Source organism: Hirundo rustica, chromosome 11 (assembly GCF_015227805.2).
Source record: "Hirundo rustica isolate bHirRus1 chromosome 11, bHirRus1.pri.v3, whole genome shotgun sequence".
Classification (NCBI taxonomy): Eukaryota; Metazoa; Chordata; class Aves; order Passeriformes; family Hirundinidae; genus Hirundo; species Hirundo rustica.
In genome coordinates, this window is record NC_053460.1 from 3,531,620 (window position 1) to 3,552,570 (window position 20,951).

The window sequence follows — 20,951 nt, forward strand, 5'->3', positions numbered from 1 at the left end:
CCGGTGAATTCTGAGGGCATGGCGGTGCCGGGGGATCTCCGGCCCGTGAGGAGCGGCAGCCAGCCCGTGACCTCTGAGCGCCACACTCAACATGGCAGCCGACACACCCCTCACACACCCCCAGCCCCGCCCCGCTCTCCTCACTTCCCATTGGCGGAACTCGCCGTCAGTCTGCGGCGGCAGCCAATCAGCGTGCGGGGAGCGGCGCGGCGGGCGGTGCCGCGGCCTGCGGCGGTGTGCGGGATGAGGCGGCTGTACCCGCGCCTGGGCCCGCGCCCTCTGCTCTGGGCCGCGCGGGGCCCGCGCCGCCTCTCGTCGGGCGCTTCCCCGGGCATGGAGGAGCTGCTGCGCCGCTCGGTGCCGCCGCTGCCGCCCTACGAGACCAAGGAGAAAGCGCCGCCGCCCGCCGAGCTGCGCGGCGCGGAGTTCGTGCGGTTCTACCGAGCGCTGCAGCCCGGGCCGCCCCGCGCAGAGCTCCTCACCCGCCTGGCCCGCGACTTCGGCGTGGAGCACGGGCGGGTGGCCGAGGCCGCCGCCAAGGTGCTGCAGGCCCGCGAGCAGCGCAGGGAGCCCGGGGCGCTGCTGCAGGCCGAGGACCGGCTCCGCTACTACCTGAACCCCCAGTACCGCGGGCTCTTCCAGCACCTGGGCCGCCTCGAGGGCGGGCTGCGCTTCCTCGTGGAGCTCAGGGCAGACCTGATGGAGGGGCTGGCCAGCAAGGCGGTGGATGGGCCCCACGTCAAGGTGAGGGCTGGCCTGGGTGGCTCTAAGGGTGTGCGGGGGGACGTGGTTTGGGGCTTGCTGCTCGTGGTGCTGGTCCCGAAGCCACGTTAGGCTGGGAAACAGCCTCGTGAACCCAGTCCACTCTTGGGGTCTTTATGGGTCCCTCAGTTCAGGAAGGGCATTGAAGTGCTGGAGTGCGGTCAGGAAAGGGTCTAGAGGCCAAGTCCGATGAAGAGCAGCTGAGGAAGCTGGGAAGGGGTCTCAGCCTGGAGAAAAAGAGGCTCAGGAGGGACCTTGTGGCTCTGCACAACTCCTGACAGGAGGGGACAGCCAGGGGGGTCGGGCTCTGCTCCCAGGGAACGGGGACAGGAGGAGAGGGAACAGCCTCAGCTTGGGTCAGGGGAGGCTCTTGGTCATCTCTAAGATTTTCTTCACATAAACTGTTATTAAACATTGGAACAGACCCAAAGAGGTGGTGGAATCCACATCCTGGGAGATGTTCAAGAGCCCACTGCTTATGGCACTTAGTGCCATGTTCTGGTTGAAAAGGTGGTGTTGGGTCAAAGATGGGACTCGATGATCCCAGATGTCTTTTCCAACATAAATGATTCTGTGATTCTCTAGAGACACGAGGGAGCCCTTTGCCCCCGGCCATGGCCGCAGTGAGAGCCGCCTGTGCTGGCAGCCGGGAGGGAAGTGGCCCCTGCTATGAAGCAATGGCCTTTCCAGAGTGGCAGTGGGAAGTGCTGGCACATAAGACGTTGTTTTAATAGTTAATTTACGGCAAAGCTGCGCTTGATTGTTTTTCATGGTGCTGTTTCAGTTTTTTTCCTCTCTCTCTCTCTCATGTTCATGTGTTCTGTTCCTTCTTTTCACCACAGGACACCGATTTTCCACTGTTTTTACAAATAGCTGAATTTCTGATGAGCTCTTGCAATGCACAGAGTGAAATTGGCTGAAAATCTGTTCCGTGGGTGCAGTTCTTCCTCTTGCTGTTCAGAACCCTCTCACCTGCAACACTTTACTTTTTCTATGCCAGCATTTTCCTCTTGAGATTTGTTACATTTTGCTTGCTTGCTTACATTCCAACCCTTGAAATATAACTCTGGTGAAAAATTCACAACATTATGATCTCAGGTAGCAAATCATCCAACGATTGCTTTTAAAATAATTCTTCATCTTTCCATATGATTTAGAAAAAGTCAGTGTAAAGTTCAAGTTGCTGGCAAAAGATAATGTGAAAGAGAGCATTTTTGTCAAATTGATTTACCTATAAACCTGCTTCCATAATTAAGCAGTAGTTGGACTCTATTTGTAATCTTGGTCTTCTGTCGATCTACTGGAAAAGAAAAAACCAGCACCATCCTTGTTAAAAGTTTTTTATAAAAGTGTTTGGTATTTGCCTGTCAGAAGTCCTGTGTAGCCATTTCATTAGTGCAGAGTTGATTCCAGTTCTAACATAAAGACAAATGTGCAACAAGAGTTTTATAACCTCTGTATATTTGTGTCTGCACTGACAAGGAAATGTGGGAATAAAATTAAATGGATCTCCTTGATGCTCGTGGAGAATTACAGAGAGCATTATGTGGCCTCCTGGGATTTTGGTTTTGTTCAAACTGTCTAAAATATTTCTTAGACAGTCCTTAACTTTTACTTTGTAATTTGAAAGACCTATTAAAACTGGGATTGCCCGTTACTGTGTTGTAAATATGGAAGATTTTTCTATTTCCTTAACACTATCAGCATAAAAGCAGCTCGGACTGCTCAGATATTGGGTGATGAAGGATTTCTATTTTGTGTGTGTTCAACAGATTGCAGTAAAAGATCATATTTGAGTGATGAAGTCACTTGAAAGTGCTTGAGCACAATTTACTCATTGTCCAAATGAGCTGAAAATGGGGGAGGAAAGAAATAATGATTTTAATTTTTAAGGATAAAATGCCCAATAATATAAACCACAAGAAACAGAAGAGTTTTCAGCACTGCCATTATCACTGCAGTAATTACTATTAGCAATAAGAAAAGCAGAAACCAGTGCCCATTAATTTGCGTCACTATTCAATCCTGGTTTGCTGATGGGGATATTTTTCCTGTATCTCACCAGGGATATTCTCTATCTAGATTCTGAAGGTAATTTGTGGAAAAAAACCACAAAAAACACAACATAAAAAAAATAAAAAATCCCTGAAACCCCACCCAAAACAAACCAACCCACCCAACACAGACACCTTCAAATATTTGGCAATATCAGAGTAGATCTGTAAGTCCCAAATGAAGTAAGTCAGGTTGAAAACTTCAAACATTCCAAAAACATGGGAGAAGTCAACTCTTGTGAGTAGTTTGAGACTCTTATTTAGTAGTTTGAGAGGGAAAGCGAAATAGTTCCCTCCTCAGAGAGGCATTTCTTCATAATAAAAAATAATTAATTGGAGGTTTTCATAAGAGTTTTCCCATTTGTTGCCCAAGAAATAGGTGCTTGATGTGAAGATTAAAAAGGCTGTAATTTGCTGTCTCGTGGCAAGAGCAAGGAACGAGAGAAAAATAACCACAGTTTATTAGACTTGGCTAATAGAAATTGAAGTATAGCTGGTAATTTGAAGTACTAATCTGAGTATGTCTTGTTGCTCAAATTTAAGACTGGGATGCTGAATAATGAATGTGCTTGCTTTCCTTTTTAATGGAGTGTTGCAGATGTAATTTTTATGACTTAAAAAGCCTCTGAAATGAAAATAAGAATTTACTTACCACTAAATTTACAAAATAAGAGAACCTGCCGCTAAATCTACAAAATAAGAGACCCAAACTTGAGCCTGCCCTTGTTGGAGTGAAGCTTTTTGGAAATGTTCTGTACACTGAGATATTAAACACAAGTCAGAATCTTGTTTCGATGACTTGAATTAAACCGTTTTGCATAGTGAAAACTTTTATGTCTTTCTGCACTGAAAAGTTTTGTCAGCACAGAATCATGGAATCCTGGAATAGTTTGGGTTGGAAAGGACCTTAAAGCTCATCCAGTTCCTCTCCCTGCCCTGGGCAGTGACACCTTTCCCTATCCCAGGGTTCTCCAAGCCCTGTCCAACCCAGCCTTGGACACTTCCAGGGATGAGGTGCCCACAGCCTCTCTTGGGAACCTGTTGCCCACCCTCACAGGGAAGAATTTATTCCTAATATCCCATCTAAATCTGCTCTCTTTCAATCTGAGGCCATCCCCTGTGTCCTGTTGTTCCAGGCCCAGGTGATGGTAGCAGGTCCCTTCCATCTGGAGCTCTTCAAATTCCCTGTTGTTTTATAAAACTTTATTATTCACAACTGACAGGTTGGTTGAGTTGTAATTCCCCATTAACAATATTTCTTGCTCCCCAAATCCTTACTGAGATCACATCTGCTCCACTTTCTTCTTTGCTTTTCTCCAGCTGCACCCTGGAGCTCTGTATTGAGAACAGCCCTGGGTTCCACTGACATCCCTTGCTAAACCTTCAGAGGAGCAAAACTCACCCCTCCAGAGCTTCCCCCTCTCAGTTTCCGTGCAGGATAACTGTCCTGCAGTCCGTCTGTGCTGTCTGAGCCTTGTTACTGCAGGAGATGCAGAGCAGAATGTCAAAATGCTGCCAGCAGGAGTGCTGCCATCCAGTCCCCTCTCTGCCTGCTGCACTGCAGCGGAAATGCTGTTCAAAAAGCACAGGGATGACAAGAGAGCCATAAGAATCTGTTCTTTGCCCTCACATCTGACAGCTCCAGCTCGTTCTGCTTTTGACAGTGTGCCCTTACAAAAGAAAACAAACCAAACAATCCTGGAATGCCTTGGAGACTTCCACTACACCAAGGGATGTTTGACCGAAGTGATTTATGGTTATTATCTAAAAACTTCAGAGCTGTGCACAAAGAAGGATTCACAAGGGAGGTTCCTTAAAGTCAGAATGAAGAAACCAATCAGAATGTATTTGTTTAGGAAAAAGGTATTGAAAAAAATTATCACGGAGGACAGAATTGTTCTATGCAGATGAATGGCTGTTTCTTCTGAGTTAGATTTTTTTTTTTTTTCCCTAGTATCTTAAGGAATAAACCTGTCCTTTTATTCAGTCTTGAAATACTTGTAGCAGTTACTTTGGCCAGCAGAAGCCTTCTTTGATGTGTGTCTTTTGACAAGTGCCTCTGCAACTTTCATCTTGATTAGGTCATAATAGGAAATATTTTTGCTTTTTATGACAGTCCTGAGACAACATCTGAACTTAGGAAAAATGTTTTAGGTTTTATATTTTTTTCCAGTTGTTTTTCTTTATTGTACCAAGCTAAAGTACACGGGAGCTTAATTTTTATCTCTTTTATGTGCAGCAGTAGCTATTTAATAAAGGTTTGAATAGAAGATGAAGAGGTTTTGTTTTGAAGTAAATAGTTATTAAGTTTCAGGTAAGCCCACGTTTCTGATCAGGCTGTGGGTAAATTGGTGCTGGTATCACACTGGGTCTTGTGTACAAGGCAAATGGAAGAAAGAAAAACAAACTCTGCAATCTCTTTTAGGGATATTCATGCTGTGCTGAGTTCAAGAATACTTGTTAAATTCAAGTAAATTTAGACAGAAAATCTTTAATAGTAGAGGCAGCAGAGAACTGGTAGGGAATATAAAAATCACTATTAGAATGAATGTTTCTGAAAGGGTTTGACATTACCGTTGGGTTTCATCTCTCGTACTGTTCCAAAGCTGGTTTGATTTTTCAGTTCTGTTGTCCTATGCTGCTGGGTTTTTTTTCTCTTGCTTAAATATTTTCATGATTTTTAGAGAAGAAAAATCCTGTCTGCATCCTGTTGAAAGATATTTCCATGGCATTGAAATCTGAGCTAGTGTGCAACTGCAGCCTTGTGTTCCATTCTGCTCAACACCTTCTACCCATTGTCTGTTTTTAGTCCACAGTGTTTTGCTTTATCTTCTTGCACGACAGACAGTCCTTCAAGGATTTTCCTTGGTTCAGTCCTGGACTATTCCATGGTTAATCTTCTCAAACAGATCCATAAGTTTCCTTGAAGCTGCCGGTGTTGTTGTTGGAGTCAGTCAAGGTTATCTTTACTCGCATTTCCATGCTCTATTGCTTGTTCAGCAGCTAATTCCATCTGTGTTCTGTGTGCAGGAGATGAATGGAGTCCTCAAGAACATGCTCTCAGAGTGGTTCTGCACGGGATTCCTCAACCTGGAGCGGGTCACGTGGCAATCCCCTTGTGAAGTTCTCCAGAAAATTAGTGAGTAAGTGCTGAAGGCTGGGAGGAGTCCGTGGTGAAGAGGTGGTGGAATCTTGGGACTGCAGAGATTCACTGTTTTCAAGACTCTGCTTTTCTGAACTGAAGGCAAAGTTTAATTATGAAATATTTGCATTAACATGCTGTAGAGCCCAATTCTAAAAACTGATAAAGAGTAAAGGGGATAATTAGTGCCATCATTTGATGCTGTAGCTCCCACACTGCACTGGTGGAGTGCTGTCTTTCCTTCCAACTTCCCAAGTTACCCTTCCCACATTCCCAGAGGTGCTGCAGTGGTTTTGCCTGGAACTGCTGAGGTGCACGCTCACTTGTAAACTACATGTGAACAGAGCACCTTGGTTTTTATACAATGTGCTCTACAGCATTGATTTCTGAGTCTATAACATTGATTTGTGAATCTACAACATTGATTTCTGAATCTACAAGATTGATTTCTGAATCTATAACATTGACTTCTGAATTTCTGTCAAATAGTCAAGGTTGTGATGAAGTTAAAAATTACTAAATTATCTGGTGGGCCACCTTGTTATATAAAATCTTGAATAAAAAATAATTTCTAGAAAGTTCTGAAAGTATGTTGCTTAAGTGTTGATGAGGCTAAGCTGAATTTTCCAAATAAAAATAATTAGTAATATTCAATTAATCTTCGAGTTAATTTGGCAAACACACTAGTGAGTGGGTGTGCAATATTCCTTTTCAATCCACTTTGTCACAGCTTGCTGACAATTTTACAGCCTGATTCTTGTTTTCTGATTGGAAAGTTTTGTCACTAACATCAGCGGGGAAAGCGCTGAGCATGTAGGACAGCTGAGCTCTATTTTAAATGAAATAGTAATAACGATAACAACGATAATGCTAATTATTATTAATAGTAATAATTTTATTTTTCAATTTTCTCCTTGAGTTCTGAAGCTGTGCACCCTGTCAGGAACTGGGTTGATATGAAGCGCCGAGTTGGGGCCTATAGGAGGTGCTACTTCTTTTCTCACTGTGCCATCCCAGGAGAGCCACTGATTGTCCTGCACGTGGCACTGACCAGTGACATCTCCAGCAGCATCCAGGTACAGCCACTGAGGCATTCAGTACACAGCAAAGAGCTCAGATTGCAGTGTGCTTATTTAAAAATCCACCATTCCCTATAATTTTGGCAATGTTGGCTCTTGTTTCGTCTTTGAAGAGATGAGAGAATTGGCACGTAAAAATTCCGGGGATATTTTGTCTGTCTTATGTATACTGTAAATTGAAATTTTGGGGGTTTCCTCAGGAGCAAGAATAAGAAAAGATAAATATATAGAGAAAATTTCAAAGTGGTTGCAATTATTTCTGAAAAGTATAAACCATGCTACATCTTTTTCCTGCACGTACTAATGAATAAGCAGCTCTTCCTACTTTTTCAATAGATTTTTATCGTCAGTGAAAAAAACCAGTGGGGAAAAGTGCTCATGCATTCAAAAGTTAAAAAGAAAAACCTCCCCATGATGATGATAATAACTATTATTAACATTTTTTATTTTTAATCCTGATTTTCCCAGGCCATAGTGAAAGAAGTGCCGCCTTTAGAGACAGAAGATGCAGACAAAATCACGACAGCAATTTTCTACTCCATCAGTTTGACTCAGCAGGGCCTGCAGGGGGTGGAACTTGGGACTCACCTCATCAAAAGAGTTGTCAAAGAGCTGCAGGTGGGTGTGCCACGGGTGCCCCAGGGTCTGTTTGCCCAGCATGGTTTAGTTCCCCGTTCATGTCAGGAGCTGCTGGGGCTTCCACTACACTTGGAACTTCCACCCAGAGCAGCCTTTGGAGATGTGGAGAGCTGGAAGAGCATTTCCTGCTCTTGGTTGATGTCTGCCAGATGTAGATTCTGTTCCACAGTGGGCATGTTCTGTGTGAATTCCTTGTGTGGTTGCCTGAAGTCAAATGAGAACATTTCTGTTGAAGGTGGCTTTGACACAGCTGTGTTCTGCTCTGATAAATTCACTGTTGCTTCTCAGTTGAGCGGGAAGAGCCTGATAGAGACATTCTCTCTTCAAAGTACCTGACAGTGCCTTTTCCAAAATCTTGCAGCTGCTCCAGGAACAGAAACACTTCCTGTTCATTAAAGAGTTCATTGTTTTGTTTGTTATATTGAATTACCACTGGTTATTTATGCAATGTGCACGCGTGCCCTGAATGTATCTATTGAGAAAAGTAAAAAAGGAGAGAGGTTTCTTTTACCAGGTGTGTCTTGCAATATAGTAAAGAAAATGTCATAAAAGTCAAAAGAATCTTTTACTCTCTGCCAGTCACTTCTCTGAATTTAGATAACATCATTGCATGCTAAGGGATTATGGTTAATAGCTTTAGTACTTGGAAAACCTTCCAAGCAACAGGAGAAAAGAATGAGAATGCATTTACAGAGTGGTGTGGAAGAGACAGTCACATTCCTGTGCTGAGCACATTATTTTATTTAATAGTCTGCACTACTTAAATTGCTGACAAAGCTACCACTTAAAAGTAATGATCACTACTTGTGTTTATATTCATTGTTTTACATCTGGATTAGTAACGATGTCTGGAGAACTGGCTGTGATTTAGAACTTCAGTTCTACTTACAGAAGTATTTTTAAATTGGATGTTCCAAACTTCTACTGCCAGAAAGTGATAGATTATTTAATTGCTGAAACATAGCTGGCTGCCCTGAAGTGTTTTGTTTTATTTTGTTTTATTTTTAATGGATATTTTGGCTGAATTTTGTTGCTTCTTGCTTTTGGAATGGCTTTTAGACTAATTGTTGGAAGTGCAGTAGTCCAGGTATAATTAGGCCATGCCATCTGTCTCATCTTGACTGAGGGGAAATTGGAATAAATTCATGCAGTTATCTGCTTCCACATCTGAAAAATAATTTCTGGATAATTGAGTTGCTCTCATAAAATAACCCTATTGACATTGTATCTGTCCATCACTAATTGCTTGCAACACCAGGAAGGTTGTGAGTTAAAAAGGCAAACAGACACATCACGCTTAGATAACCTAATGCAAATTTTATAATTCAGTGTATCCAACACTGAGGAGTGTGTTTTGTATTTACACTTACAGCAAAGTTTTTACATTTCAGGGTTTAAAACCCAGACCCTCTTCAGTGTTTATCATAGGAAGCCCTTTGCTGAGATGCCTTTAAATACATTTTAATCATAAAATTAATCCTTCAATCTTAAACAACTTCTGTAATATTGAAAACTTGAATGCTTTCCATGCAATGCCAAAGGTGGAGATCTTCCTCCCTTCTCAAATTTCCCACACTGCTGTAAGGTGTTGTGAAAAAGGTGCTGGTAGGAAATTATGTGACAAATTGGGCATGGACTGAAGTGTTTATATTAATGTGTGCCTAGATTAAAGGTACAACAACCTCCATGCATTGCACCATTCCTGTTTGGAAGGGAACCACTCTAGGGCTAAAGGAGATAGAGAGGATAATCCAGGGATATTTATCCATTGTGGCTCTTTGATAATTTTTTCTTCACTCTTTGTTGTTAAATGTTTTTCTCTCTCCTGTTCTTCCCACTCCTTCATGCTTTCTCCTCCTTCATTCCAAAGTATTGTCCTAAAATTTGTCCTGAGTGCTGCAAGAACCATTTCCCACTGCTTGTTTTACATCTGTGAAGTGACCCTAAATCACAGTCCTGGTGTTCCCACAATTATTGGATGCTCTTCTACAAGGCCTTAGTGTTGTACCTTCCATCTCAGTGGACTTCACCGCTCAGAGGAGAGAAGCCCTCTCTATTTCAGCTTCAAAATTCTTCCACTGTGGAATTCCTACCCAGTCAGGGTTGTTCAGGGCAAAGGCAGTGAGTAAATGCTCTTGGCAGCCTGTTTTGCCTGGCTCCCAAAATTCTGGAAGTCCTTTTTCTGTGGATTAATTGCACACATGTGCTCTCTCCCTCTCTGCTCAGGTGCAAGCAAAGGACTTGCCAAGGTTGTCTCTATTCAGGCTGGACATAATTCTTGGGAGCAGCGTTACAGTCACTTCAGGAGGGACAAATGGTGTGCAGGAGTGCTGAATGGACTTGGTGACAGCAGCTGAAACAATCCAGCCTCAGCAAAAAAAGTCCTGGGTCAAAAATTCCATCCCATTAAGCCAGCATCCAGCAGCCTTTGTGAAAATAGATGGGTGAGGTCTCTGATAGGAAGAGGATTTTTTATATCACCTTTGCATGGCTTTGCAATAAACAAATCTTTTCTTCAAGTGCTGCTAAATCACCAAGTGTTCCAGGTTACAGAAGCAGAGACTCTGTTTAATTTAACTGGTAATAAAATGCATTGAGGAGACCATTTGAAAGGGTCAAGGATTTTGTTTTTAATTTTATTTTAATTGATGATTAAGACACTTTTATAACTTGCCATATGAGTTAACTTTTGTGGACGCCTGTTTGATCTTCAGAATTCTGTTTGAGTTGTGTCATCCCAAGGTGCTGCAAGCTCTTAAAACTTCTTTTATCCTCCAGTAAAAACCCTTTCCCTGACTTCTACCTTAGTGTAACCTGCTCTGACACTTCTGCTTGTAAGTGCCACTGTAACCTCCAAACTGAAATCCCAGCTGTTGATCTTCATGAGGAAAACTCCAAATTGCACCTGTCACAAATGTGTATCAATAGGTCAGGAAAACACATGCACAGTTAGGAGTGTGCTGAGAACCCCTCTGCATCAAAGCCTTCATCTGACAGGATTGCAAAAAACTCTACTGAAACCTTGATCTAAACTAGAAAATGATGACTGTAAATCCAGTTAGTACCATACTCCTTAATAGCTCATTAATACACAATTAAAATAGGATTTAATTTTTTACAAATCTTTTCGCTAATTTGCCTGAACTGGGTACTGTGCTAAACGTGAGCATGTGTGGGGCAGCACTTCTGACCTTCAGAGTATGATTGCCTCCTGAAAGCATTCCTTGTGAATGGATGGATGAAACTGAGGCACCAAATGGAGTTCTCAGTTTCTTCCCTTTCTGTGTGCACAGTTTGCAGTTGGAATCCTTAACCTTTACAATAGGATTTGGCATTTGCCACAGGAATTGCTCTGCATAATTGGGTAAAGGGGGAGATATTCTGGAGATCGGAGTTGGACCTGGTGTCACCTACAAGGGGCATCCTGGGAAGAATTGTGCTGCTCTCTGGGCAAATGAATTGGTTTTTGACAATTTCTTGACAAAAGTTTGCCACACAGATAATACAGGGGGAGTTTGTGTTGAGGCTTGTGTTGTTTCTGAGCATATCATGTTGGGATTATTTTGGGATGTATTCATTAGGCCACTGATACCGCTTTGATCCCAATTCTCCCTGTACAAACCTGGGCATAGGCTGTGTAGGCATTCTGTGCAGTCTCTTGTTTATATTAATGTATATAAAGCAGGGAGCAGGCAACAAAAATGATTTCTTGTATTTCTGAAATTGAAGTTTGTGTTGTTCCCAGAAATGAATTGGATTTTGAAACTATTTCAGACAACTACAAAAAACCAAACAAACCCCAAATTGAGTGCAGGCAGATAATTTCTAGCAAGCTGATAGGTGCTGGCAAACGAGGAGGTGGATGGATTTCTCATTAGCCAGACATTTAATTCCCAACGTGTTTACAGCCACTCTAAACACTCTGAGGCTCTGCAGAAGGTACATCATGGCAATTCAGTCAGCAGATGACAGACTCAGATAACTGTGCTGAAGCCTTTGAGAAAACTGCTTAGGATTTTATAGCCTGTGGCATTTGAGGGAGAAAACTGATAGCTGCTGTGTGACTCAATAGAATGCTCAACAATTGGTGGCAGATTTTAGCTTTCTGCTTGGGCTGTTGATAATTGCTACCTTAATTTGATCTAGGTGACCTGGGGAGATCATAATTTCCAAAACAGGCTTTGATTTCATTGATGAAAAATGTGACCTTGGACTGCAGCTTTCAGAGCGCAAGACAGTTTTCAGATGAGATATGGATAATGGGAGAAATCTGTGCTCTTCTGCAAGGAAAGGAAAAAGAAAACAACAAAAAGCAACAATTAAACACAGAAATCTACCCCGAACCAAAACTAGCAGTTGTTTTTTAATGGTGTGTGAGTTTCTGACAGGAAAGTAAACATTAATGGATCTCCACCAATAGCCTTAGAAACCAGCACAGCAATTTAACAAAACATAAATGTGCTCACTCCAGTGCATTTATTTATTTTTGGATGCCTCAGATAAGCTTCTAAATAAAGCTTTTATTAGATATGTAGTAGTTGGTACTGTACCTTCAAGATGGGGTCACTTTCCCATGTCTTATCAGTCCTGAGAAGTAAAAAACCCACAATTTCCCATTTTGGGTTTTTAATAGAGCGAGAGCTGCTAACCTCCTGTGAAGTATTTGGGTCTGTCTTGGTGAACAGGTCACTCCTGAAAGTGGTGATAAACAAGGAGCAGTGAACATCCCCAGGAATGCTTGTCAGTTATTTAATTAGGAACTTTGCAGTGGATGTTATTACCATGCCCAGAGGGGTAGAAATCATTCACTCTCCCTTTTGTCATCGTGGGTGGTGCACAGGTGCCCTCAGGCTGTGCAGGCTGGGCGATGAGATTGGAATTGTTACCCCATGGAAGCAACAGACACGGCTCAGCTCCTGAGTGAGAACCCCGTTAGCTCTGTTCAGGAGCGGAACAGAAGGTGTAAGACGTGTCTGTAAAGGAAATTTTTATTTCATGAAGTGCACATGCAAGGAAACCTGATTGCTGGATTTCACGGAAGACATCAGCTTTGGAATTACTCTTAAAAATAAAATAGCATCATTCCTTTAGTGGAAGCTTGAAAAAAAGTTTCTACTTTACTGGTTTCTACTTCTTTATTAGAATTTCACTATCTGAGTGTGGTAGTTGTAGCATGACGCAGTCAGGATCTCCTGGGAGCTCTGGTTACAAAAATGGTGCTTTGTTCAATGAGATACAGAAATGAGTGTTTTTAGGGAATAATTTGCTTGGTTTTTCTTTATCTGGTTACCTAAGGAGATTAAATGAGATGTTTCTTTGATAAGGTGTAACTTAATCTGCTTTTTTTGTCCCTGCCTGGTCCCAAAAGAATTCTTAGGCTGCCATATCTAAATAACAGTCAAAGAGCTGCAGCTCGGGGCAGGCAGTGATTTCCTGCAGGTGATCAGCTGTGTCACCAAACTGCAGAGCTGGCTGTGTGTCACAGTGCTGGAAGGCACGGGACAGCAGGGACAAATTTGGACAGCTGCTGCGGGATGGAAAAAGGTTTTGTGAATATCAGAGATGCTTGGCCTCAGCATTCCCAGGCTGCACCCTCCCGGAGCAGGCTGCAGATGGCAGCTGTGTGGAGCTCAGCAGCAGCGAGCTGCAGCTCACAAAACCTGGCAGCACCAGCTGAGCCCTGATGGCTTTTTAATGGTTACTTCGGTAATCCTCGAGGTAGAAAAAGTGCCGTTTGTAGTTCGTTTAAAGACAATTTTCTGCTGACATTAAGATGTTTCTGTAATGTTGATGGATGTCTTGGTTCTCATTTCTTCTGTTGAAACAGTAATTAAACCAGCACTGGGGAGGTTTCGGCTCTGTTCCTTGGCCCCCCACTCCTCCAGGAGGGTTGCCTGATGTATTTTATGTTCATTCCAAGGGACAGTGAGTTTATTCTTCACACTGCTGAGCCCCAAAACTGACACGGTTTTCGTTATGTATGTTTTGCTTTACGTGATTTCATAGTTAGCGAGGTTTAATCAGAAATTAGTAGAAGTAAGAAATTTTACATGGTTAAAACAATTGCTGTACTTGCGGTAAAATATATATATATATATTCATACACTTTGTATTTATTGCTGGTTTAGGGAATATCATTAAATGTAGCTGGCCTTTATAGAGAACTTCATTCAAAACTTCAGGAAATACTTCTTTCCATAAAAATGTAAAAATAGTACCTCTTGACTTTACAATAGACTAAAATAATAAACTGCCCTTGATTAAAAAAAAAAAAGTTATATATTAAAATAAATAGTATTTAAATGATTTTTCCAAACTTGCATGTCTGTTTAAAAAAAAATATTCTCTTCAGAATCACTTCTTTATGGCTTGTGATTTGATTTATTTCTGCCTGTGAAGGGATAACAGCAGAACCCAGTGGTGGTAAGTTTTGCGAAAGTTCTTCTGTAGAGATGGTGTGTGAGGAACGGCATTCAGTCAGCATTAAAGTTTTCTGTGTGCTCCCAGTGCCTTCTCATCACTAACCTGTTACTGCCAGGGGGATTTTTTACCTTTTTTTTTGTGTCCATGTGTATCAGTTCCTTCTCAGATTCCCAAGGAGCAAAGGCCATCAGCTGCCCTTTCACACAGACTTCTCTGTGTCGATAATGACCGAACTCATGATTTATTTTTTCTCTCCTTTTGCCTGCAGAAAGAACTTCCTCAGATAAAAGCTTTTTCCACACTTTCCCCTATCCCAGGATTCACCAAATGGCTCATTGGTCTCCTGTCCTCCCAGTCAAAAGAAAAGGGAAGGAATGAACTTTTTACAGAATCGGAATGGCAGGAAATCTCTGAGATCACGGGAGACTCCACCAGCGAAACCCTGAAGAAACTCTTGAACACCAACGAGTGGGTGAGGTCAGAGAAGCTGCTGGAGGTGCTGCATTCCCCGCTGATGAGGCTCTGTGCCTGGTACTTGTACGGGGAGAAGCACCGGGGCTACGCCCTCAACCCGGTGGCCAATTTCCACCTGCAGAACGGCTCGGTGCTCTGGAGGATAAACTGGATGGGGGACACGAGCCCCCGGGGCATCGGGGCTTCCTGTGGCATGATGGTGAACTACAGATATTTCCTGGAGGAGACAGCCTCCAACAGCGCCCTGTACCTGGGCTCCAAGCAGGTCAGAGCCTCCGAGGAGGTGCTGGCCTTGGTGGCCCAGTTCCAGCAGAACAGCAAGCTGTAATTGACTCTCATGAACGCTCAGAATGAATGTTCCTCACTGTAAAGAGCTGGAATCACCCGCAGTGTCTTTATTTAAATCAGAATGTACCTCGTAGGACAAATGTGCTCAGAGTTACCTGTGTTATCAGGTTCTTGCTTATGTGTGCTCAACCTGGTGGAATCACCCCTGGTGTGTGCAGAGGGGATGGAGTTGTGTGAATGGAGAGGAAAATCCTCTTCATCACTTACTTAGCCTGGGGGTTACTTGAATGGAAAATACCCGAGGCAAAGTAATTCTGTTGGTAATAAATTGTGTAAGCTCTCTTTGAAAGGGACTGCACTTCTCTGTCAATATGCTGCTATAGATTGTTCAGAACCAAAATACCTGGAGTAAAGGTAAATTTGGGGTCATATATATTATCAAAACAGCAATCTACAGTGTTTTTTCTACCATATCTGTCTTTTGCACCCTCTGAAAAATCTAAAACTTGCTGATATTTTCCTTTTTTAAACTAAAACTCACTGAGTCCTTGCTTTGCTGGAGGGTGGAAAAGCCTTGCGCTAATGTTGAAAAATCAGGATCTCAGTACAGCAGGATGATATATTTGCATGTTTTGGCTGCTAAAATTTAATGAGCAAAAAGGAAGTGTTCAAATAGGGGAGAAGAACAAGCCAGACTGTTACTTGGGAATCAGGTGAGGAGTTTCTAGATATGTATATTATATTTTGGCTCTGGTAACATTTTAAGTTCGCAAAGAGCTTTTTTAATGGAGAGGTAGGTGTGATTTACAAAGAAATAAAACAAACTTTCTCAATAAATCCTGGTTCATGGGTTTCAGCATCTCCCCTCCTTCACTTTGTGACCCTCCTTGCCAACAGTTTCACCCCACAGTTACTACAGGACACTCCTGCTTTTAACGGTGATCAGGGGTTGGCTCCATTCTCTTGGGCTTTCTCATCTTTCTCAACTGCCTTAGAATTCAGCTTTCAAGGTAAAATTTAGCTGCTTGTATAAACACACACAGACCATTCTTGGCTGGCAGGAACAGAGCAAGAGAATTCTCTCTTTGTTAAACTCTCTGAAGTTTGAGGGAACCAGGTCACTTACTTCAAGTGAAAGCATTCTGAAAATGCAATGGTTTTGAAAGATGGTTTTATTTTGAAGCAGGAGGAGCTGTGAGGGCAATTAAATCTGCATTCTCCTGGCCATAGTTCAAAAAGAACTAATGCTTCTGCTGTATTGCAGATGGAAATACAACATAATCCCATATTCTTAACAGCTGGACTCGAAGGATAATGAGTTTTTTCCACTTGGAGCCTCAGACAATTGTATGAGAATTGGTTCAGTGACATGAAATGATAGTAGCTTATGAGGGAGGAAAAGCAAAGCTGTTAATGCTTCGTTAACACTTCAGTTATTTCCCAGACCTGCCTGCGTAGATCTCACTCAGAAACACGGCTCAAGGGAAGCAGCCTCCCCTCTCTTTGTATTCTTCAAGTCGGGAGGATGGATGCTGGCATCTGGGCATGGCACACAAATTCACACCCGACCCCGTGCTTCCAGGGCTGGATTCTCAGCTGCTGACCCACGTGGTTGGGCAGGTCACCATCAGGTCTGTCCCTGTCACCTCGTGCAGGTGCCACGTTTCTCTGCGTGGTGAGTTAACCAGTCACCCCGCATCTGCAGCCAGTTTAATCTGCTGGTATTCCCAGGAGCTGTGTTGTGGGGCTGAGAAGGAGATTGCAGAGCTGCAGCAGCCTCTGCCTGGAGCTCTTGTGGACGGGTACATTTGTTAGGTGACATCTGGTCTCCATCAGATTCCCAGCACCTGCAGAGTTGTTTCCTTTTCAGCAGTCGTGGTGGTTGTGGTTGTTGGTTGTGTTGTGCTTTCTGAGGTCACATCATCTGTTACACTGAGAAATTAGCAACGTGAGGCCAAAGCTCCTGCGGTGAGCTCTGTGTCAGAGCCGCAGCACCAACGTGAGTGCAAAAGGATCATTTGGAGATGGAGGTGGGACAGGCTGCCCATAAAAGCCATCAGCTGTTAAGTGCTATTAGTTTTCTTTCACTGGCCATTGATTTTGTCTTTCTGTTGGATTTTTCAGCTTGCTACTAAGGAGAGATTTTAGCATGAAAGATGCTGAGGAGAAAAAAAAAATTAAATATTTACCATCTGCGCCACTTAGCAGGACAATAACTGTCCCTGGAGAGGATTGCGCTCTGCCACAGGGAATCTTCACAAAGATTCCCACAAAGCAGAGACATCCAGCTCCTTTCTGTCCCTGTCAGTGAGTGCCACTGCAGTGCCGTTTCTGAGGAGCACAGGATGTGAGGGACCACCCTCTGTCAGAGAGTGTGGAGAGGAAAAAGGGGAGCAGTGGGAGCTGCTGTGCTGGAAAGGGCCGCATAGAAAAGCATCTCAGTTTCACAGCTGCATCCTGCCTTTGAAAGCAAATCAATAGAAATTATGTTGCTTTGTCACTTAGGCTTGTTTATGATCAACTCAGGCCGTTTTTCTTGTCACAGGAGCGGGGCCCCCCTCTGTGGCCGTTGTGTGGGGTTGAGTGGGACCTGTGCTCTGAGATGTTCCCTGTGTGAGCAGCGAGAGGCAAAAGCAGTGCTTGGTTGGAGGATCTTTGATTTTCAGGGCTTTTTTTAGGTTCTGAACCATCACAGGGTCCTGCTAAAAGGAAGAAATGCTCAAAGCAGACAAATTTCCCATGTATATCTCTGGAGTTTATTTTAGTTATTGACCGTCACGAGCTACAAAACGTGCTCCCTGTGGGAACTCCTCCTTGGGGAAGAGGCTACAAAGCTGTTGTAAAGATAGAGTAAGGTAAGGGCAGTGTGATTCTTCAGCCTCTTGGTGAAGAAACCCCTCCTTTCTCCTGAGGGTTTCCAGAGCAGCTCCTGCTCTCCCAGCCTTGCTGGCAGCACCCCGCTGTCGATTCCCTGTTCGGCCGGATTGCTGAATGCTGCAATCCGCTGGGTTTGGGAGCGCTGCTGTTGTCAGAGGAGATGGGTGTCTTGGTTTTGAAAGACAGGTGTCTGCCAGGGAAAGCTGGAGCCTCCCTTGGAATGGAGAATGTAAACCCCCTTCCCTCCAGATTATTATCATTTTGCAATTAGGGGCTTTCGGGCAAAGATATGGGAATAGAAGTAACAGTTCTTTACTAGGAATATGAAAAAAAAAAAAAAAAAAAGGGAAAATACAAATGTAGTAGTACAAAAAATGAAGCGAGGAAGCAAACAGAGATCCTGGGAAACCCTGACAGGGTCAGAGATACGACCTGGCACCCTGTTGGTCAGGGTGTTGGAAGCAGTCCAGATAAATCCTCCTGGAGTAACAGATGTGGTTCTGTGGAGTAGAGATGGTCCTGTAGAAAGTCCAGTGGTGATGACACGGGTCCGGTCTTCCTCCAGGAATCCAGTGGAAAAACTGGATACATTGTGTTCTTCAGTCCCAGTTTTTATCTAGCTGGGAACAGCTGGCTCCTTCCCCACTGTGTGGAGCATCTCCCAGTGGGATGATGGAATGTGTCCTGTCACTGGTGGGCCCTAATGGCCCCTTATCAGAAGATGTCCCCTGGAGGATGGAGGTGTGGTGACAGAGATAAGAAACACTGCCACACCTGGATTTAACGGCTGGGCCATTATCAGAAGGCATCTGCCCTCCTCCCCTTTGGAGTAAGGAGGATAAAACATCTCACAAAAAACAGCTTTCAACAGGTGAAATAGAACACACATTTTAAAGTTACATAATCCAATACAATGGGAAATTTTATTTTCTTAAAAAGCGGGATTTGGGCTGCCTCGGTTGCTCTGTCATGATGACAAAAGCAAAGCCGAGATCTCTCTGCTGCCGAGGCTGTAATGATCATGTGCAAATGCAGATTTCTGTGGGGCTTTTCTCCACCTGGCTGTTCCTGGGGATGCCATAATTGTCTACAGGACGCATTAACTCACTGCAACAGCTCGGTATTGAAAACCAGAAGGTCATATGGCGTTTTTATGTTATGTGTAATACTAATCAATACCCATCTCTTCCTCTTTATCATCACTTAATTGTGGGCAGAATTATCAAAAATAATCTCTGGAAGGCAGCAGCTGTAGCTGAAAGAGATAAATCAAACAGTACCTGGTCAGATGGTGAGGAAATCAAAGATATTCTGTTTCCATTTTTAAGAAATGGCAAGGAAAAAAGTAATTTTTACTAAATTGTTTAAGCTAATAGGCCCTTTTTCTTTTTAAAGGATGAAAAGTACGAAGGGAAATTAAAGTAACTCATTTACTGAAACAGATTTGCGAAATTCTCTGCTAAATGTGACTTTTAAACCAGACAACTCATTAACGCAGCTACTGGGGATTAGATTGGAATTATTTACTGAATCTTAACCAGAGTCAGAGTTTGGGAGTGTTGAGGGGAGTGGTGGAGAAAGGGAAAGATTGAGAATTAAAATGACACATGTTGTTTCTGCCTAATTACAAAAGAAAAGGAAATGATGCCAGAACTTTAAATAGGGAAAAAATAGTTACATTATTACAGTCTGTGTCTAAGAATGCACGTAGATAGACTTCATGTTCCAGAACGGTATTTAAAATGCAATTTAAATATTTAAATCATGTTTGCTTAAATTTTTAAAATAAATGTTGTTTGTGAGCTTTTTTCAGAGAATATTCTCCTCAGGAGACGGCATCGAAATTTCATATTTTTACTGCAGCTAAAGTTCTCCTAACAGTTATGTTGCAGTTAAGAGTGTGCCTTTAGGCAAAGGATAAAGTTTTAATTGGATTTTTTTAATAATCGTCTTTTGAGTCCTCCCCAAACTTCTGATTGTGTCTGAAATGCATTTTGCACCGTGGACCTTTGATGTAATACTCAAAATGTGCAGCTCTCTGCTGTACTCATGGCACAGCCACCTTGCCATGGGAGAGTGCTGGGTTTTGTAGGGAGGGAACCTTAAAAATCACCGGTGGCATCACCAGTGCCACCCCTTCCACTGTCCCAGGGTGTTGTAGGGATGCGCAAAGCAATCACCTGGAGTCAAGAGATTTTTGCAGGGCAGAGAGCTCCTCCGAGCGAGCCAAGCCCAGACCCCCTCTGCCTGTTTATTTCTTACTTTTTATACATTTGTGGGTCTGGCTGTGGGTTGGCTTCTGAAGTTTTCACTCCTCAGCTGAATGGCCAGACCAACTGTCAGTTACAATTGTTTTCAGGTTAGAAATATGCAAACAAGGGACAGAGAATGAAAAACAAAGGTTTTGTTTATGTTACATGTGTGAGAAAAAGGTAGAAACTGCTCCTAATATTGTGCAGTAGCTAAGAGGTCTGACTCTGTTTTATGAACAATCAAAAGGCTTTAAAAAACTCAGAAAAACGAGGGTGACACCAGGGTGCTCCAAGCCCTGTCCTGCCTGGCCTGGGACGCTCCCAGGGATCCAGGGGCAGCCACAGCTTCTCTGGGCAATAAACAATGCTGGGTTTTGCCCAGCTCTTCATTCCGTGATTGAAGCACCCCAGGATGGATTTGCTCTCCTGGCTGCCAGGAAAGGAAGGATATCCCATAGATAATGTCGCTTCTCTTCCCAGAAAAAAAACACTTCCCAGGGAAGGGCTTTCTTAGTAGATAGGAAACTTCTCAACTAAATGTTTGAAGTGCTGGTCATGTGTGAATTTTGTGGAGTTCAAAAACACAGATATTATTCAATCTTGAAATCTTTCACAGAGGAAAAATGGAGCTGTTGTATGATATTTCTGTGTTAGCCTGAAGCCACATAAGCTGAATATAGGCCCGAAGGAATGAAGAAAACAAGCACCTTTTAATCTTTTAAGTCAAAGATATATGTGAAACAGGAATTGCCAAAGTTACAATAAATTAAAATTTGCAAAACCTATTGACAATTGTTTAGAATTCACTGATGACAAAAATAATATTGACAAAAAGGCCACCCCTGACTCTGATCCTCCTACACCCCAGATCCCTTCCTGCAGGGCTGCTCCCCGGCCTCTCTTACCCCAACCCTTAAACCCCAGTAAAATTGTTCATCAGATCTGTGATTTTCATCTCCTG

The 20,951-nt window shown here is 43.1% G+C and overlaps 1 protein-coding gene across 1 annotated transcript; it reads left to right on the forward strand.

Annotated features, from left to right (window-relative positions):
* Nucleotides 1–243: 243 nt before the first annotated feature.
* On the forward strand, nt 244–15,720 carry MLYCD (malonyl-CoA decarboxylase). Its single transcript, XM_040075571.2, has 5 exons — nt 244–744; nt 5,847–5,959; nt 6,878–7,034; nt 7,506–7,655; nt 14,368–15,720. Exons 1-5 carry the CDS (start codon nt 244–246, stop codon nt 14,899–14,901), a joined length of 1,455 nt encoding a protein of 484 aa, XP_039931505.1. The 3' UTR covers nt 14,902–15,720.
* The last annotated feature ends 5,231 nt before the right edge of the window (nt 15,721–20,951 follow it).

Excerpts from the sequence above, each read along its gene's own strand:
- MLYCD (XM_040075571.2), top strand. The coding sequence starts at position 244 with ATGAGGCGGCTGTACCCGCGCCTGGGCCCGCGCCCTCTGCTCTGGGCC. Across the intron at positions 745-5,846 it reads TGGATGGGCCCCACGTCAAG|GAGATGAATGGAGTCCTCAA; the intron begins GTGAGGGCTGGC and ends TTCTGTGTGCAG. Across the intron at positions 7,656-14,367 it reads GAGTTGTCAAAGAGCTGCAG|AAAGAACTTCCTCAGATAAA; the intron begins GTGGGTGTGCCA and ends TTTTGCCTGCAG.